General features: G+C 36.0%; 1 protein-coding gene across 2 annotated transcripts in view; it reads left to right on the top strand.

The window, feature by feature from the left end:
* Dennd6a (DENN domain containing 6A) overlaps positions 1-17958 on the top strand; it is a 70665-nt gene extending 52707 nt beyond the window's left edge. Inside the window, exons 16-20 of one of the 2 annotated variants that reach the window (XM_047531520.1) lie at positions 2743-2796; positions 2903-3012; positions 3196-3298; positions 4671-4745; positions 17910-17958. In XM_047531520.1, coding sequence (XP_047387476.1) covers positions 2743-2796; positions 2903-3012; positions 3196-3298; positions 4671-4745; positions 17910-17927 — 360 coding nt within the window. In that variant the 3' untranslated portion in view covers positions 17928-17958. Of the gene's footprint in view, positions 1-2742; positions 2797-2902; positions 3013-3195; positions 3299-4670; positions 4746-5547; positions 7574-17909 lie in introns of those variants that run through there. The other variant, XM_047531519.1, reaches the window with a different exon arrangement.
* The last annotated feature ends 3126 nt before the right edge of the window (positions 17959-21084 follow it).

The following is a 21084-nucleotide window of genomic DNA, read 5'->3' on the forward strand; positions in this document are numbered from 1 at the left end:
TGCTGGCAGAGGCTGTCATATGCCTTCTAACATAGATCCCAGTCCAGTGACCAGTGGAGGAAAGAGCAACAGAGATGAAGAAAAATCTTTAGAAATTCTGCAAAAGAAGATACCCCTTTCTGCACAGTGCTAATGTTTCTCATACTGAGAGGATATGTGTATTTCTGGTATTTAAGGAGGAACTCCTTGGGGGAATATATTTTTTAGATGATCAATTCTTTATCCAATCTGAGTTTTTCTTTAAGATACTTTCAACTTCCTTAATATCATCTTTCTTGAACTGAGAACTGTTGTTTTCTCTAACATTAAAGGTGTCTGTTTCAGAAGCTCTGTATGTATCTAGAGGTGCCTGTGAGTGAGATGGCTGTCACAGTGAGAATTCTTGGAGCTACTGCATCCCAGGTTCATGCTGGGCACCTGGCAGTATTTTTTCCATGTCATCATTGTAAACAGAAACTGAAGCTGGAGCATTGCTCCCATTTCCATTATTGCTAAAGTGCAGTTCTATTCCTTAACTCTTCAGGTTCTTCTGCAGCCTGGAGACTGCTCTGAAATGACCCTGGAGGGCAGCTACAGCTGCTTGGTTAGGAATTGATGCAGAGCTGAGGGCTGTGCCTCTGCATGGGTCAGTCCAAAGAGGGAGCATAGCCTAGGCACATCCACTCAGCTAGCTGGATGTGAAATGCTACTGATTATTATATTTTGTACCTTAAAAGAAGTTTACCTTGGGGTTTCTTTCTCTGCTATTGTTTTTTAAACGCAGTTTGATATCATATTCATAAAACTATCCTTCAGGATGACAGGGACCATGTCTGTCTTATTATTATCATTTCCTCAGTCTGGCATATGGTAGTACTCCACTATTTTTGGAATAAGTGACTAAATGATATGCTTATTCTAAGAATTATTCTAAATGAAATGTCATAAATATATAGAAAGTATCACGATGTGGTCCTGATCTGGAGACTACATCATAAATTTTGCCTAGTTAATATACTCTATCTAAACGTTATATGGGGGCAATCTGAAGATCTTTGTTCATTTTGGGAAAAAATATTATTTCTTGGTGTGTGGATGTCAATTACTTTTGTACTCTTTATATACTGGCTGGGATCATAGCTCAAAGATAGAGTGAGATTATTTAGCTTTTTGAAGCTTTGGTTTCCCAGTAGTACCTACATAGCATGGTTGCAAAGATTATAAGAGATCATGCATGTAGAATGTTAAATACATTTTCTGGCACGTACTTACTCAATAAAGTTAACTATTATCACTGAAATATGAGCTGGGCACAATGACACATATCTGTAAGTTCTAGCTACTTTGGAAGCTAAAGTGGAGAATCACTTGAATCCATGAATTTGAGACCAACTTAGACAACATAGTGAGACACCTATCTAAAAAAAAAAAAAAAAACAAAGCAAAGCAAAAAATATAATCTCTTGGATTGTCAAAGATTTAGTAACATTTTTGTTGAAAATGTGATTCCCAACTCAATCTAAATTTAGCTCTATCTGTTCTGGGCAGTGATGGAGTTGATATTCATTGAAAGAGCATATGAAAAACTTGGTGAGTAGAAAAAAACTGATTCAGTCTCTTATAGGCTCACAACACAGATCACTTCTGTGACTCTAAGTGGTGTGAGTTTTCTACCCACCAGCAAGCAAGCAAGCAATTCTGCTGCAGATATCAGTGAGGTATCCTCTGTTTTAATTCTGATATTGTGTATATGGAAATAGCATCAGACCCACAGGTTGAGGACTCACTTCTCAGGATTGCACCCCTTAATTCAGATTTCAGTCACAAACCCCAGGTTGTTTACCTGTGCTTCCTACTGACTAACTAGAAATGGGGGTTCCTAAAATTCCCTCCTTGGGGTTCAGTTAATTTGCTTGAATGGCTCACAGAACTTAGGGAAACCCTTCACATTTACTGGTTTATTCTAAAGGGTATTATAAATGGTACAGATAAAGAAATGCATAAGGTAAGGTATGGGACAACAGGTGTGGAGATTCCATGTCCTCTCCAGGTACACCAATCTTGGGAACTTCATGTATTCAACTATAGGGAAGTTATGGAGGCTTCATTGCATTGGCATGATTAAGTATAGATAATTATGTTAAAATGTGATTGGACAAAAAAGGTATGATCTGATGCTAAGAGACTGGATGGAGAAAACCAGCTGGTGTGTCTATTCAGACTCTTCAGCATTCCTTCCTTGTGGGTGTGGGGCAGGACCCCTTTTGAAATGGGGGTCTTATCATCTATCAGACAAGGTAGATCAGAGAATTTCTTTATGGTCAGCAGTTCCTGGATAGGAAGATGATTAGCGTCTCTGCGACCTACCTTGGGAAGAGAGAAATTCTAGTTTCTGTGGCCTGCCTCGGGAAGGGAGTTACAACTCAGGAACTATGAATGAAAACCCTAAAGTATGTATCATAATATTACATTGAAAAACCCATTTTTTAAAGTTTAAGAGCTCTGGGATCTGGCATGGTGGCACATGCCTATAATCACAGCAAGTAGGGAGGCTGAGGTAGGAGATCACAAGTTTGAGGCAAGCCTGAAAAACTTGGCAAGAACCTGTTCCCACCACAATAATAAAGACTGGGGATGATGTTGCTCTATGTAGAGTGCCTCCTGGGTTCAATTCCTGTTAACTGCTACCCTACCCCTGCAGAAAAAAGACCTCTAGGTAAGAATGCCTAACTTTCATTAACTTATTTTATTTTTTGGTTTTAGGAAAGGTATGTGGCAAGCTTGATGCCTTTGCAGAAAAGTATTTCTCCTTGGAAGGTATGAATATATTAAAATAAATTTCTGTTTAAGTTTTGTAATTATACTTAACTTCTCTGAATATATCCATTTCTAATTTCTTAATATAGTATGTCTTGTTTTCTAGAGTCCACCCCAATTAAGACAGTTCCTTCCAGAAGAATTTATGAAAACACTTGAGAAGACAGGACCTCAGCTAACCTCTAGAATAAAAGGCGATTGGATTGGACTTTACCGGTTAGTCTTTTCCCATCACCTGTGGAGCTTTATTTAAAAACAAAACAAAAACTGGTCTTAAATTTACATTATTTTTAGAAAATTTTAATATTTGGCATGGTTTTCTGAATTATAGGTGAAAAAGGTATTAAGGAGAGGAAATAAGTCATAGTCAAACTTTGCTTTTTGTGTTTATATTTACAGGCATTTTCTGAAGTCTCCAAATTTTGATGGCTGGTTCAAGACCCGGAGGAAAGAAATGACCCAAAAACTGGAGGCACTTCATCTCGAAGCTCTTTGTGAAGAGGTAGAAAACAGTGTGTTTGTGTGATGACTAACAACTCTTGAAAGTAAAGATAAAATTCTCTTTAGAGGTTGAAGATAATGCCCAGGTCTGCTTCTTGATAAATAGCAGTGATATCTGACTTTTCTAGATTATGTGCTTTGTGACAGGGACTGTGGGTAGATGATTTATATGGATACTCTTTTTCTTATCTTCACAATTCATCAAGGTAGGCATGTTAGAATCTGTTCCTTTGGCTTAGAACTTGAGTAACTTGTCTCAGTTTCATATCACCACTAAGTAGTGGAGTCAGCAGTGTTCTGGAATCCACTTGCATTGGTCCCTAAGAGCTAATTGTGCACATCTTTTCCTAGTTCAGCATTTAATGACTTTGTGTTTGGTAGTTTGAAATTGTAGACAGTTGGCAAATGCTATAGATTTTTTCTGGAGTTGCTCAATATTTACCAGCACATCACTGGAGGGAGTCAGGATTCGAATCCAAGCCATTTACCTTCAACTATTTTCCAATATGATTTACTTATCCTTCTCACTTAGTATTAACAATTTTTTCATGTGCTTGGACTGATTTTTCATACTGTATAACTTATCACCAGGCTATTTTAAATTGAACTATTTGTGAAAATATAAAGGATAGTCTTATTTTTCATTTGTATTTAGCTTTAAACATTGAGGCAAGCTAGCCCCAGTGTTATCATCTAATCATAAACTCCCAGTGATTCTGACTTTGAGAAAAAGAATGAAGGAAACAACAAAGTAAGTTCAAGGAGAGTTTATTTGAAGATAACAAAGTTTACATCCAGTATTACATTCATGTTCAATTTTCTTAATTTGTTCATCAATATTTCTTACAAATTATTCATTAGTATGGGAATGGAATTTAGTATTGCATTGAGATATAATTTTTCTTTTTTTGGTACTGGAGACTAAGCCCAGGAGTGCTTTACCATTGAGCTACATTTCCTGTCCTTTTAAAATTTTTATTTTGAGACAGGGTCTCACTAACTTGCTGAGGCGGCCGTGGATCTTGTCATCCTCCTTCCTCCGCCTCCCAAATTGCTGGGATTTCAGGTGTGTGCCACTGTGTCCAGCCACAATTTTGGTTTTTTTTTGCTTGACTTAAAAGGGCCACATTAGAAAGGACTTTTCTTTCATTTTGTGTTACTTCCAAATAGTATAAAATTTTTCTAGCTAATGTCAAAACTTACCTAATGAACAATTTCTAGAATATTATGAGAGTTATTCTTGTACTGTAATGTTATATCAGAGTTAAATGCCCTGTTCTTTTTCTTCTTATTCTTCTTTTGCATTAGCCTTGAATATTGAAGAGATTTGAATATTGAGTATATACTGATGTGGGATTTGCTTATTGTTCTAGGACCTACTTCTCTGGATCCAGAAACACACAGAAGTAGAAATAGTAGACCTTGTACTGAAGCTGAAAAATAAGCTGGTATGTAGCCAAAGCAGCTGAATATGAAATTGACCTATCTGTGAAGATATTTTCCTCTTATTTTGAGCTAATGATCCATGATGTATCACAGATGTAACTTAAAACAAGAGGATTTGAGATTGGTCAGTTCATGGTAGATCTGAACAAAAATATTTGGTCACTCATGGAGATTATAGCGATGCTATACATGGATTTTTACATGGAATCTAATGAACTCCTTAAAAACATTTCCACTTATATTTAATATCATATAGTATATCTAGACTTTATCTATGAATTTATATAGAAGCCTTTTATTGGACTCAGCCGTGGTTTTTTTTTTTTTTTTGCAGTGCTGGGGATTGAACCCAGGGCCTTTTGCTTGACAGGCAAGCACTCTGCAAACTGAGCTATATCCTCAGTCCCTCAACTGTGTATTTTTAAAATGGCATGTTCTTTGCTTTTTTAGTTTCTATAAGTTCTTGTTAAACACAGTTTCCAACCAAGGTGTGGTGGTGTGCACCTGTAATCCCTGCCACTTGGGAGGCTGAGACAGGAGAATCTGAAGTTCAAGGCCAGCCTCAGCAACTTAGTGAGGCCCTAAGCAACTTATTGAGACCCTGTCTCAAAATAAAAAATGAAAAAGGACTGGGGGTGTAGCTCAGTGGTAAAGTACCCTAGTACCAAAAAATTAAAAATTACAAGAAAAAGGAAACAAAAAAGACTGAAAATTTCCAAGTTGTTAGACTCCTAAGACTGTTTTATAGAGAACATATGTATTGATACAGATCCATTTACCTGCTGCCAAATGTTCCTTTTGTAGTTGCAGGCTGATCGAGAGCATTTACCTGTGAAACCTGACACTTTGGAAAAGTTACGGACACACATAGATGCAATTATCTTAGCATTGCCAGAGGACCTGCAAGGCATACTGCTCAAAACGGGCATGACGTGATATTTTCCAGGATTTTCCAGCCAAAAAGGATTATGCACCATGAAGCATACTGACATTTCAACCAGACGCACAAAGGAGATCTCTCATTGGCAGCAGGGTGGAAAATAGCTGTGAACGCTAGATATAGGGTGGAAAGACTGTATTGTATAAACAGAACTTTTTAGTGCATTATTTTTAAAAATGGATATCTGTGGTGGTTCCACTTTAATACTGAAACACTGAAAGGCATTTCTATATTTTTAATCATGTTCTAAAGTGCTCTTATGAGAGACCTGATGGGCCATCTGTATAAGTGATTCCAAACTGCAGTGCTGGCATTGCAGATATTTTTTTAAATTGGTGCTGCTTTGCCCAATCATGTTAAAACTCAGGGGGTATAAAAATAACATTCACACTGGCTATCTTCTTAAGAAGGAAAAGACTGAACTCTCCTACTATAGTTAGATGTAATTGATGCTTATGTAGTGCCTTCTGTTGTCCTTCATGTTTCACAAAGTCCAGCTGCTATTCTTGAGGCTTTTTCTTGTTTGATTATGAAATATAATTTTATGAAGGATTATATTGAGTAATCATTGCTTAAAGATGTTTTTTAGTAGGCAGGTGGTTTTTTTTCATTTGTCAAATAAGTTTTTATTTCACTCTTTTCTTCACCATTTTCAAAATGTAATCTTACCGCTTTCTCCAGAGACAAGAAAGCATCTAGTATTAATTATGAAAGAGTTTATTTTCTTGTACCCTTTATTCATTGGGTCTGTGTAAATTAATAAGCTTGGATGTTTTTCAAAAACATTCTAATTATGAATCTCATAATCAGCTTTTTAAAAAACTGAAGTACTCTTACGGCAAAGGCATTCATAAACCTTTTATGTGATAGTTACTTGAGTGATTGTAAAATTGATTTCCAGCGTTATTTGTTGGGTAGTGTTGTTTCCCCAAAACTAATGTTTCTCTGAACATGCTTCCTATTATTTGACATGGGAACTTTTGCCTTGAATCATTGTTATGGTTACTGTGTTTTTGTTTTTGTTGTTATTTCTCTTTTGTTTATACTACCTTGCCAAAAAAGAAGAATGTGATTTGGTATAGTAAGATTGTTTGGTTTGTGTTTGAATGGGAGTATCCTGCAGAAGCCACTATTTAAAAAAGGCACACATGATGTAGCACATATGTAAATAGCTGTCTTAATTACCCTCTCAACAACCAAATATAGTTGTATGTATTTGTAAAAGAAATGGCTTCAGAAGCTATCTCTTGTTCTCTGTTGCTATAATTCTAAAGGGCATTCCTGACCTAAGAAAGGTTCCTTGTGTTTGTAACTGTAGTCTACTGTGGTTTGATACCCAGATGTGCCCTTTCCTCATGGATGCAGTATCTTGAAGCATACCTCTAAGTCATAGAGTATGGCATTTGGAAGAACTCATTTGCCTTGGATCATAGGGGTTATTTTGTGAAACAACAGTTGACCTTTCAGAAAAGGGGCGACTACTTTTTATGCTAAAGTATTTCATAACTTTTTGGGAAATTTTATTTAGGTATAAATGGTCATCTTATTTTTCAAAAAGGTGTATTTTAATAATCTTACAATTTATATACAGTTTGTGACCAGAATTTGAGTCATTAGTGTCATATCAAGGATCTTTTAAATTATACCACTACAGGATGTGTCATTTCAAGTTTATTTTGCACAGCTAAAAGAGTAGCAAAAGATGCCAATTAGCATGATAATGGTGTCCTCATTTACTGTATGTAACTAAACTTAACACATGCTTGAAAACATTATACTCACCCAGTTTATCTCTTAATTTCAAATTATGTACTTGTAAGAATAACTTAAAGTTGCATTGGAAACCTGAGAAAGACTGGTAATTTTTTTGTGTGATTTTCAGAGTTGTCTTTTTTTTTTTTTTTTTTTTTTTTTTAAGAAGACTTTGTTAATATCTAAGCCCCACCATTTAATGTTTTCTCTCCACCAGCATCAGAAGGAATCACTGCTTTAAGGGTATTAAGTAATGCCTAGTGCCTTCTACTTACAGTCCAAAAGAGGTTTTGTGAAGGCATTTATGGTCATTACCAAAAACTGAATTAAAGGCCTTGGATTTTAAAGCACCTGGATGTCTTGTGTTATTTCTTAGTAAGTTTGGAATGCCTGGAAAAGCAAAGCATAGTTAATGGAACTTATGCATTATCAGATTCCTTTTTTTTTTTGTCAGTTTTTAAGAAATTCAAATGAATACCAGGCACCAGAGCACATGCCTGTAATCCAGTGACTTGGGAGGCTGAGGCAGGAGGACCTCAAGTTCAAAGCCAACCTCAGCAACTTAGCCAGGTCCTAAGAAACTTGGTGAGAGCTTGTCTCAAAAAACAAAATGGGTGCTGGTGATGTGGCTCAGTAATTAAGTGCCCTGGGTTTAATCCCTGGTGCCCCCCCATCCCCACAAAAAAGAAAAAGGAAAAGAAAAAAATTCAAATGAAAACCTTTCTCTATGTACTTAACTATGAACAAGTGAACAGTTCAATTTAGTAACAGATTAAGAGATTTTTATATCCCTTCTATAACGTTGCATTGATTTTACAAAATATTCAGATAAAAATATTTTAGCTAGTCCTAGTGGCACATTCCTGTGGTCCCAGCTACCTGTGAGATTGAGGTGGAAGAATTTCTTGAGCCCACTGGTTTGAGACCACCCTGGGCAATGTAGCAAGACCCTATCTTTAAAAAAAAAATTTTTTTTTCGAACTTAATTATCTAGGTTTTATTTGCTACCTTTTTTTAAGAAAACACTTTAACCTTTATCTAAAACTTTAAATAAATTATATTTATTTCTTCCTCTTCCTTTAAAAAAATAAAAGTATAATATAGCTCAGTGGTAGAGTACTGGTTTGGCATACATAAGGCCCTGAGTTTGATTCCCCATGCTGCCAAAAAGAAAAAGAAGAAAAGAAAATAGAATGTTAAAAGTAGCAAATATATTATTCTTTGAATTTTAACTTGTTTGTTGAAAACATATTGGAAGTTATTTCTTTTTGAAATTACTGACAATAAATGGCCTTCAAAATACATTGCAAAATATTTCAATAAAAGAGATGCCATTAATATATTTTTTCTGGCCCAAACAACAGAAATGTTACTTTCTCATAATTCTGGAGACTAGAAATCCAAGATCAAGGTCTAAGCAAGATAGGTCTCATTCAGAGGCCTGTCTGCTTGGCTTGTAAAAGGTTGGCAGAGATGCCATTAAAACTTGTCTTTGTTTTCTCTTTCTCATAATTTAATTCATTTGTTTTCACACAGCTGGATTTTATTAATTTTCTCCTTTTTAGCATAACTTAGGGCAAAATTTATATATTAATTATTTAATATTAGTTTTCCAAAAATAGGTAGCTGAAGAGGCTTTTCTAATTATGGATAAATATTTTTAAACAACAAAATACATTAACTTATGATAATGGCTGAATTATCATAAATGACTCTTCATATGTCCAAGATGTATTACTTATATGCCATCTAAAAGTTGGTCAAATTGTGGTATTTATTAATATATAAGTGCAAATTAGCATTTGTTAAAAAGTTCCTAGAATTTTTTCCAATTACATTTCTCTATTTTTAAAAAGATGAAACAATTTTGTATAAGAAATAGAATTATGATTACTAAAATTTATACCACATCTATCCAATTTTTGGATAAATAAATTTTAAACTGGTACTTGGTTAATGCAATAACTTTATGACTTTTATTTTTTGAGACAGGGTCTCACTAAGTTGCTTAGGGCCTCATTAAGTTGCTGAGGCTGGCCTCAAACTTTCAATCATCCTCCTTCAGCCTCCCCAGTTGCTAGGATTACAGGTATGATGGACCACCAGACCAGCTTATGATGTTTATTTCACATTTATAACATTGTACTGAGATTGAAGAAAAAAAGATGGTAGAGTTTCCTCTTTTCTCTAGTGTTACTTCCTGACTTCTGAATCCCAGCCTTTCTTTACTGTCTATTACTTGAAAGGCAGACCTTTTTCCAAATTAAGATCATTGTCTGGGGCTGGAGTTATGGCTCAGTGGCCGAGTGCTTGCCTAGCACATGTGAAGCACTGGGTTCAGTTCTCAGCACTGCATATAAATAAATAAAATAAAGGTCCATTGCTAACTAAAAAAAAAAATTTTTTAAATCCAGCTGTTAAAAAAAGATGATTGTCTAGCTGTAGCAGTAACTTGGTGGTAGAGCACTTGCCTAGCATTTGTGAGGCACTGGGTTCAATTCTTAGAAACAAATAAAGTCAAATTGTCCATCTTCAACTACAAAAAAAAAAAATTTTTTAAAGATCATTGTAAACTAATAACCATAGGTCCCATTCTGTTTTACTGGTTTCACCACTGCACTTGGCTGCTTCTGTTTATTTTTGTCTCCCCATTCTTTGTCATCTATAATACTCTTTCCACTTAGCCATTAAAAGCCAAACTTCATGGAGCCTTCATGTTTTTGCCTGTCCCTCACGTTTTTTCACGTCAGCCAGTATGAGTACATTATAGTATAAATTGCTTCTAGATTAACTGAAAATACTTTTTGGAAAATAGTAAGTTTATATTTCAAAGTTGCTATACTTATTATTAAGTGATTGCATTTTTATACTTCAGTAGGATATTACTGAAATGATTGTTTTCATTTAATGAAAGGTAAGTATATTTATAGTCAAAGGCTCTGGTTGTAGAACACAATGAATTTTTTTGTTTTGTTTTTGTGGTACTGGAGATTGGACCTAGGGGCTCTCTGCCATTGAATTACATTCCAGCTCTTTTCATATTTATTTTTATTTTATTTTCATTTTTATTTAAGTTGCCAAGGCTGACCTGGATGGAACTTGTGATCTTTGTGGATCACAAGCATCTGGCTTGCCGGGAGTTTTCTTTGAGGAAAGAAAAGTATTAAAAATATTTCAATCTTTTAAATGAATTAGAAGGTTATTAAAATTGTCCATATCTTCTTTTAAATATAGTTTTTAGTTGTAGATGGATACAATATCTTCCTTTATTTTTATGTGGTGCTGAGGATTGAACCCAGTGCCTCACACATGCTAGTCAAGCACTCTGCCCCTGAGCTACAACCCCAGCCCAGTCCATATCTTTTTTTTTTTTTTTTTTTTTTTTTTTTTTTGCGGTACCGGGAATCGAACTCAGGGCCTTGTGCTTGCAAGGCAAGCACTCTACCAGCTGAGCTATCTCCCCAGCCCCATATCTTCTTGAGAGAGTTTTGCTAGTTTGTCTTTCAAGATATTTGTATATTTCATGTAAGTTAACAAATTTATGGGAATAAAATTATCCATAATGTATCCTTTTTGTTTTATAATATCTATAGATCCTGTAGTGATGAAATCTCTCATTTCTGATATTGGAGGCTTACAAATTTTATTGATCTCAAAGAGTTACATTTTGGTCATATTGATTTTATTGGTACTGGGAATTGAACCAAGGAATGCTACATTCCTAGCTCTTCTAATTTTTTAAATTTTGAGACAGGATCTCATTGAATTATCCAGGCTGTCCTCAAACTTGTGATCCTCCTGCCTCAGCTTCCCAAGTAGCTGGGATTATAGGCAGGCACCCCTGTTCCTGGCAGATTTTCAGTATTTTTCTGTTTTCTATTTCATAGATTTCTGTATTTGTCTTTCCTTTTTCCTGGTTACTTTGGTTTTAATATCTCTCTCTCTCATTCCCACCTCCCTTGCAACTCAATGAAAGAGTTGTGATTATTGATAAGACTCTTGTCATATGGGTTTTTAGTGCTATAAATGTTCCCCTAAGTATTACTTTAGTGGCATCACCAAAATCGAAGTATGTTCTATATTTATTTTCATTCAAGCTAGGCAAGTCCTCTACCACTGAGCTATATCCCAAACCCTTAAAAAATTTTTTTTGATCTATGGATTGCCAAAAATTTGTTATTGCTTTCTAATTTCATTTCAATGTGATCCAAATACACACTTAGTATGATTTAATTCCTTCAGATTTAAGATTTGTTTTATGATCCAGAATATGGTTTATATTGGTAAATATTCCAGGTATATTTTAAAACAATGTGTATTTTACTGTTAGTAGGTGAAATGTTTTATAAATATCAGGTATGTCAAATTGGCTGATATGTTCATGCCCTCATTTATTTTCTACTTGTTCTATTAATTATTAAGAGTGCTATTTGAAATCTCAACTATAATTATAATTATGGAGTATATTGTTTACTCCACAATTACTGATATTAATATAACTCTTTAGTTTTCTTTTGACTATCGTTAGTATATCTTTTTATTTTTTTTATTTTTGGCACTAGGGATTAAACCCAGGGGTGCTATCCCACTAAACTAAATCTCCAGTTCTTTTCATTTTCTTTTATTTTGAGACAGGCTCTTGCTAAGATGCTGATGGTCTTGCTAAATAGCCAAGGCTGGCCTCAAACTTGTGATTATCCTGCCTCCACCTCCTAAATTGGTGGGATTACAAGCATGCACCACCATGCCCAGTTTATATCTTTTCCATACTTTTACTCATAACCTATTTATTTTTATTTTTATGTGATGTTGAGGATGGAACCCAGTGCCTCACACCTGCTAGGCAAGTGCTCTTACCACTGAGCTACAACCCCACCCCTCATAACCTATTCTTGTCTCATAATTAAAATGTTTTCTTATTGGTAGCATAATATTTGTTTATACTTTGAATCCAATCTGACAAAAATGACGTGTGGTTTACTTATTCATTTATCTACTCATTTATTTATGTTTTTTGTGGTAGTGGGGATTGGACCCATGATCATTCTACCACTGAGTTCATCCCCAGCCCTTTTTATTTTGAGAAAAGTTCTCCCTGAGTTGCTTAGGGCCTCACTAAATTGCTGAGGCTGGACTTGAACTTGCCATCCTCCTGCCTCAGTCTCCTGAGTTACTGGAATTACAGGCGTTTTCCAGATGCCTTTAACATTTTTTGTATTGCAGAGATGCTCACAACTTTTTCAACTTTTATATAACTGAAAAAAATCTATTTTGCATTTTTGTGTGTGCTAGAAATAGAACTAAGGGCCATGCACATGCTAGGCAAGTACTCTACCACCGAACTACAATCCCAGCCCCTTGACAAGTGACTGATGTGAACAGACATTGTCACTGGGATTACAAGTATACGCCACTGTACCTGTCACATTCCTTGTTCTTAAAAAAATTTCCTGGGGTGGGAGGGGTGGGGGGAAGGGAAAAAAATAACAGAATGTATCAAACATTACCCTATGTAAATTTATGATTACACAAATGGTATGCCTTTACGCCATGTACAAATAGAGAAACAACATGTATCCCATTTGTGTACAATAATAAAAAAAAATTTCCTGCAAGAAATGATGAAATGCTTTAAAACTTAAACATAACATTTATGCCACATTTACAAAGCAAATAGAGCAGAGGGAGTATTTTAAGCTGAGGACATAGATGAATGTTGACTTTGTAAACTTGGGCTGACTTTACTCTTCCAAGTCAGTAATGTTTACAAAAATTATTTAAAAGCAAATAAGACCCTGATTCCTAGGAAAGATGATAAATCTATATGGACCCTCCCACAAAATCACAAGGACTAGTAAAACATTTTTTTTAAAGCAGAGACTTAATAAAATGCACTATAACTAAGGAAAGGTCTTAATTTCATAGCAAAGGCTTTGAGTTATTGAGAAGTAACATGCTGTACTAAACTATCCAAAGATTCTGGGAACTCACACACTGCTCCTTCCTGAAGGGAAAGTGGGTCGGCAAGATTCTTTGTAGAAGCATTGATACTTGGTACTGTTGCTGATAAATAAGTGTTCAGAGAATGTGAACTTAAAGCAAGATGAGTGATGAGTTAAAGTCAGAGAATGAGATCAAAATGGAGTAAGGTTAAGGAGGAAATGAGGTATAAAATTATACTGTTGTGCCATTAATAAGTGGACTAGAAACAACTGATTCAGATGAAGAGCAAAATGATTAACATGGATTAAATTGAGAGGATTAAATGGATAATGCCTGTTATACAGGATGTCTGGCATATTAGTGCTCAATAACCATTTATTATTGGTATTAAATATTAACTATCAGCAAAGCATCAGGATATGAAATCAATACCCATAAATCAAATGCATTTCTATACATCAGTGATGAATCCACTGCAAGAGAAATTAGGAAAACTACCCCATTCACAATAGCCTCAACAAAAATAAAATACTTCAGAATCAATCTTAACAAAAGAGGTGAAAGACCTCTACAATGAAAACTACTGAACACTAAAGAAAAAAATTTAAGACCTTAGAAGATGGAAAGATCTCTCATGCTCTGGGATAGGCAGAATTAATATTCTTAAAATGGCCATACTACCAAAAACATTATACAGATTTAATGCAATTCCTATTAAAATCCCAATGACGTTCTTCATAAAACTAGAAAAAAGCAATCATGAAATTCATTTGGAAAAATAAGAGACCCAAAATAGTCAAAGCAATTGTTAGCAAGAAGAGTGAAGCAGGAGGCATCACAATACCAGACTTTATAGTACAGAGCAATAGTAACAAAAAGGGCATAGTATTGGCACCAAAATAGACATATAGACCAAAGATACAGAATAGAAGACAAAACCACATAAATATGAATATCTCAGACAAAGGTGCCAAAAACACATTGGAGAAAAAATAGCCTCTTCAACAAATAGTGCTGGGAAAACTGGAAATCCATATATAACAAAATGAAATTAAACCTCTATTTCTTGCCTTGCACAAAAATCAACTCGAAGTGGATCAGAACTTTGGCATTCTGTGCCTAATAGAAGAAAAAGTAGGCCCAAATCATCATCATGTCTGCTTAGGACCTAACTTACTTAATAAGACTCCTACAGCACAAGAAATAGTATTAAGAATCAATAAATGGGATGGATTCAAACTAAAAACTCCTCAGCAAAGGAAATGATAATGTGAAGAGAGAGCCTACAGATTGGGAGAAAATCTTTACCACACACCTTAGAGCACTGATCTCCAGTATATATAAAGAACTCAAAAAACTTAACACCAAAACAATAATCCAGTCAATAAATGGGTTAAGGAATTGAACAGACACTTCACAGAATAAATATGATTGATAACAAACATATGAAAAATGTTCATCATTGGGCTGGGGAGATAGCTCAGTCGGTAGAGTGCTTGCCTTGCAAGCGCAAAGCCCTGGGTTCGATCCCCAGCACCACAAAAAAAAAAAAAAATGTTCATCATCTCTAGAAATTAGAGAAATGCAAATCAAAACTACTCTTAAGATTTCATCTCACTCCAGTCAGAATAGCAATTATCAATAATACATACCATGATAAGTGTTGTCAAGGATATGGGGGAAAAGGTATACTCATACATTGCTGGTGGGACTGCAGATTGGTGCAACCACTCTGGAAAGCAGTATGGAGATTCTTCAGAAAACTCGGAATGGAACCACCATTTGACCCAGCTATCCCACTCCTCGGTTTATACCCAGAAGACTTAAAATCAGCATACTAAAGTGATGCAGCCACATCAATGTTTTTTAGCAGCTCAATTCACAATAGCTAGACCGTGGAACCAATGTAGATGTCCTTCAACAGATGAATGGATAAAGAAATGTGGTACATATACATAATGGACTATTACTCAGTCTTAAAGAATGAAATTATGGCATTTGCAGGTAAATGGATGGAACTGGAGAATATCATGCTAAGTGAAATAAGTAAGTCCCAAAAAACCAAAGGCCAAATGGTTTTCTCTGATAAGCGGATAGTTGTGGGGCAGGGTAGGGAAGAATGAAGGAACTTTTGGATTGTGCAGAGGGGAGCGTGGGGAGGTGTGGCGGTGTGAAGGACAGTGGAATGAGATGAACATTATTACCCTATATACATATGTGATTACACTACGTGTGTGAATGCACCATGTACAGCCAGAGGAAGGAGAAGTTGTGCTCCATTTGTGTACAGTGTGTCAAGATGCATTTCATTTCACTGTCATGTATAACTCATTGGAACAAATTAAAAAATACCCCCCAAAATATGTGTAGAACATATCCTCTTCAAATACTTTGAAAATTTCAAAGGAGTAATAAGGTGTTTTTTTTTTTTTTTTTTTTTTTTTTTTTTTTTTTAGTGAGCTTGCATTCTAAAGGGATGTAAACAGCAAAAATATTTACATCAAGCCCAAGGGACTGGAACATAAATATATGCACTTATGATTGAAAATAATCAGATGAGGAAAACAATATCTAATGTAATGTGTTTATAAACACATGCCTTAGAATTTGGGTAACCTCATAACACCTTGAAATCTGTTAAGATTTAATGACATACAGGACTTGGTTCATGGAAAGGAATAAACGGTAACATTTTTTTTTCTTATGGAGTTCAATTTCCTTATTTCTAAAAATAAGATAGTACTGTTTAGTGATTGAAGGTGTTAATATCAGAAGAAATGGACCCTGCCCCCATTTTGGGGATTGAACACAGGGGTACTCTTCCATTGAGCTACATTCCCACCTCATTTTTTTAATGTTTTATTTTGAGACAGGCCTCAAACTTTCTGTCACTTCAGCCTCGAGTATTTATATGCAAGTGCTTTATATGCAAGTGCTTCCATACATAGCAACAAATGGTTTCTTATCCCAGTTCCACTACCTTTAGCTGTGTGACTTTGGGCAGTTTATAACTTCTCTGGTTCTGATTAGCCTTATCAGTATAATAATAGAGATATTCCAGTCTGCCATTAGCATTCCATTTTATAACCTACGTTAGATACTTGATGTGTAGCATATTCTTGGGGTATTTTTTTTTTTTTTTTTTTTTTTTTTGCGGTGCTGGGGATTGAACCCAGAGCCTTGTGCTTGCAAGGCAAGCACTGTACCGACTGAGCTCTCTCCCTAGCTGAAACATATTCTTAAGTGAAAAGCTGTCATTTTTGTTGTTGTTGTTGTTTAGGTTTTGGAGGCTAGATATGGACAAGATAATTTCGTCATTTATTTTGTTTGGAAAACATCTATTAAGATTTGTTAGAAATTATAGGGAGATTTCATATAATATGTCTTCAGAAATTCAAGGAGTCAATTTGAAAAGGTCCTTTGAAACAGGTGAATGTGTATGTGTGTGTGTGTTTATGGTGCTGGGAACTGAACTCAGGGTCATGTTCATGCTAGGCAAGCACACTACCACTGAGCTACATCCCTTGTCCCAAGTGAATATTGTTTTAAGAAATTCTTATAAAACTCAAAACCTAGCTAAAAGGTATTAAAAATGGTTCAATTCCAGATCTTGGTGTGTGCTGTGTGTGTGCACAATACACAAACACACAAAAGATACAAGAAGGTCTTAACTAGCAGTTTCCAGAATGCATTTTCATGTTATCTAATTGCTAATCAACTCCAGTTGTATATTCATTGTCTAGGAGGGTATTTCTGTTCTTCTCAAGGGAGACAGAGTTTTCAATTGCACTTAAGTTAAATTCCAGGAGAATGTGTAAGATCTCTCTGCTAATGCCATAGTTTTTGTTTTTGTTTTTCTATACTGGGGGTTAAACCCAGGGGCACTCTACCATCGAGCTACATCTCCAACTTTTATGTTGAGACAGGTCTTGCTAAGTTGCCCAGGTTGGTCTTGAACTTGCAATCCTCCTGCCTTAGCCTCCCATGTTGCTAGGACTACAGGCATGTTGCCACCACACATGGCCCCTTAAAATATTTTTGATCACATATAACAAACTATCTTCTGCTTTTCACTGGAATTATAGGCTCTGCCACTGTGTATGGTTCAGAGGCTTTAAGTTATTAAAAAATTAAATAGTATTTTGCTTCACATTAGAAATTAAGGAACATTTCTTTTAGACTTTAAGTCTTGAATTTAGTTTTCCCCAGCATTTCACCTGTATTCCTTAAATGCTGTATATTTAATTTAATCTTAAGAATAAAAATATTGGAAGATCTTTGACCCAGACTGTGGCTTCAGCTACTACTGAGAGTTCCCAACTTTCCCTGCAGATCTAGGAGAAAAGAGCAGCCCCTACAATCCATACCTGCAGGTTTGATTACAGGTGACTGCTGCCATTTTGAGACAACAGCCAAGCCCCATAGGACCCCTGGCCAGACTGACTGAGCCCTGTCTCCAGGATCCCTCAGCCCGACTGATCACTCCCTGCCTCTGGGACCCTTACATCGACTGACTGCTCTCTGCTACCAGGACCCCCAGACCAACTGACTGCGCCCTATCACCAGGACCCCAGACCGACTGCACCCAGCCTCCAGGATCCCACAACCACACCAAACACACCTGAACTCCAGGACCCCTGCCTGACCAACCGCACCCTGCCTGCAGGACCTCCAGTTGACCACGTCCACACCCCAAGCTGCAGCTCTCCATTTGCCAACACATTTCGAAGCCAGAGCGGCCATCTTGGATAAGCCTGGAAGCCATAGCTCTGATCTTTAGGTGGGGCAAATTCCATCCTGAGACACCTGCTGGAGACTAGAAGCTGAATGTCAGGTACCTCTCCTGCATCAGGCTACTAAAGACTGGGAAGTTTTATTACTATATGACCGTTATACTGTATATTTTCTTTTGTCTCCTTATTGAAAAATTTTAAGTTTTTATTTCTTTACTTTTCTTGCTCTTTTTTCCTTTTGCTTACCTCTTCCCTCAGAGTCTCTTTCTCCCTTTTTTGCATGCTAATATCCAATTTCTTTTGATTACACTTTCACCCTTTCTTTAATCTAGAACTTTGGTATATTCCTTTCTTATCCCATTAACAGCCACATTCTACATCCCTCTGCATCCTCTTTGTCCTCCATTAGAAACTGCAGACCTTATTGCAAATCTGTTTGTTTTACTGAAGATAATATTTGAACTCATTCTGTTTATTATGACAATTTTGTTATTGTCCTCATAGGGGCTATTTGGTCTAGGATTGCATAGTGTCTGAATTGGGCACTGCTCATATGGATCTCCCCTTAAAGAAAAGGTTTTGGAAACATAGGGCCACTATAAGCCTAGAGGGGGAAATCTGCAATACCCCAGATCTGCACTGCTAGAGGGGAAGATACATGAACAACATGAAAAAACAAGGGAAGAAAATTATCCAAACAAATCTAGATTCTATATTAATAGAATCCAATGACAGTATGGTAGAAGAAATGTCAGAAAAGGACTTCAGATTATACATGATTAAGATGATTCACAGGGCTGGGGAGATAGCTCAGTCGGTAGAGTGCTTGCCTTGTAAGCACAAGGCCCTAGGTTCGATCCCCAGCACCCCAAAAAAAAAAAAAAAAAGATTCATGAAGCAAAGCATGAGATAAGAGAGCAAATGCAGTCAATGAATGATTATACCAATAAGCTGAAAGAGCAAATGCAGGAAACAAAAGATCATTTCAACAAAGAGGTAGAGATTCTCAAAAAAAAAACCAAATGGAAATCCTTGAAATGAAGGAAACAATAAACCAAATAAAAAACTCAATGGAAAGCATCACCAACATATTAGACCACTTGGAAGACAGAACCTCAGACTATGAAGACAAAATATTGAATCTTTAAAATAAAGTGGCCCAAACAGAGAAGATGGTGAGAAATCATGAACAGAATCTCCAAGAACTATGGGACATCCTGAAAAGATCAAATTTAAGAATTATCGGGATTGAGGAAGGCACAGAGATAAAAACCAAACGAATGAACAATGAAATAATATCAGAAAATTTCCCAAACCTGAAGAATGAAATGGAAAATCAAATACAAGAGGCTCACAGAACACCAAATGCACAAAATCGCAACAGATCCACACCAAGGCACATTATAATGAAAATGCCTAACATTCAAAATAAAGATAGGATTTTGAAGGCCACAAGAGAAAAGCATCAGATTATATGTAGGGGGAGACCAATACGGATAGCAGTCAACTTCTCAACCCAGACTCTAAAAGCTAGAAGGGCTTGGAACAGCATATTTCAAGCTCTGAAAGAACATGGTTGCCAACCAAGAATCCTTTACACAGCAAAACTAACCTTCAGATTTGAAGATGAAATAAAATCCTTCCATGATAAAAGTTAAAAAAATTTACCAATAGAAAGCCTGTGCTACAGAATGTTCTCAACAAAATATTCCATGAGGAAGAAATGAAAAACAACAATGGAGGTCAGCAAAGGGAGGAACTACCTTAGAGAAAAACCACTCAAAGGAGAAACCAAGCCAACTGAAAAATCCAAAATAAGCCCAAATGACTGGGAATACAAACCATATCTCAATAATAACCCTGTACATTAATGGCCTAAACTCATCAATCAAAAGACATAGACTGGCAGAATGGATTAAAAAGAAAGACCCAACAATATGCTGCCTGCAAGAGACTCATCTCATAGAAAAAGACATCCACAGACTAAAGGTGAAAGGATGGGAAAAAACCTACCATGCACATGGACCCAGTAAAAAAGTGGGGGTTTCCATCCTATATCAGATAAAGTGGATTTCAAGCCAGTTAGTCAGAAGGGATAAAGAAGGACATTTCATACTGCTTAAGGGAACCATAAATCAGGAAGACATAACAATAGTAAATATTTATGCCCCAAACAAAGGTGCATCCCTGTACATCAAACAAATCCTTCTCAATTTCAGAAATCAAATAGACCACAACACAATAATTCTGGGTGACTTTAACGCACTGCTGTCACCACTAGATAGATCTTCCAAACAAAAACCAACCAAAGAAACCATAGAACTCAATAACACAATCAATAACCTAGACTTAATAGACATATATAGAATATTCCATCCATCAACAAGCGGATTCACTTTCTTCTCAGCAGCACATGGAACCTTCTCGAAAATAGAGCATATGTTATCTGTATTCCAACAAAATAGAAACTACCGAAGACATTGACAAATTTCTAGAGACATACGCTCCTCCCAAACTGAACCAGGAGGACATACACAATTTAAACAGATCAATATCAAACAATGAAATAGAAGAAGCCATTAAAAACATACCATCAAAGAAAAGCCCAAGACCAGACAGATTCTCAGCCGAGTTCTACAAGACCTTCAAAGAAGAATTCATTCCAATAGTTCTCAAAGTATTCCAGGAAATAGAAAAGGAGGGTACCCCACCAAACTCATTCTATGAAGCTAATATCACCCTCATACCCAAACCAGGAAAAGACACATCAAGGAAAGAAAATTTTAGACCAATATCCTTGATGAATATAGATGCAAAGATGCTTAACAAAATATTGGCAAACCGTATCCAAAAGCATATTAAGAAAATCATGCACCACGATCAAGTGGGGTTCATCCCTGGAATGCAAGGATGGTTTAACATCCGTAAATCAATAAACGTAATCCATCATGTCAATAGACTTAAGGGTAAGAA

The sequence above is a fragment of the Sciurus carolinensis genome, chromosome 17 (assembly GCF_902686445.1).
Source record: "Sciurus carolinensis chromosome 17, mSciCar1.2, whole genome shotgun sequence".
NCBI lineage: Eukaryota > Metazoa > Chordata > Mammalia > Rodentia > Sciuridae > Sciurus > Sciurus carolinensis.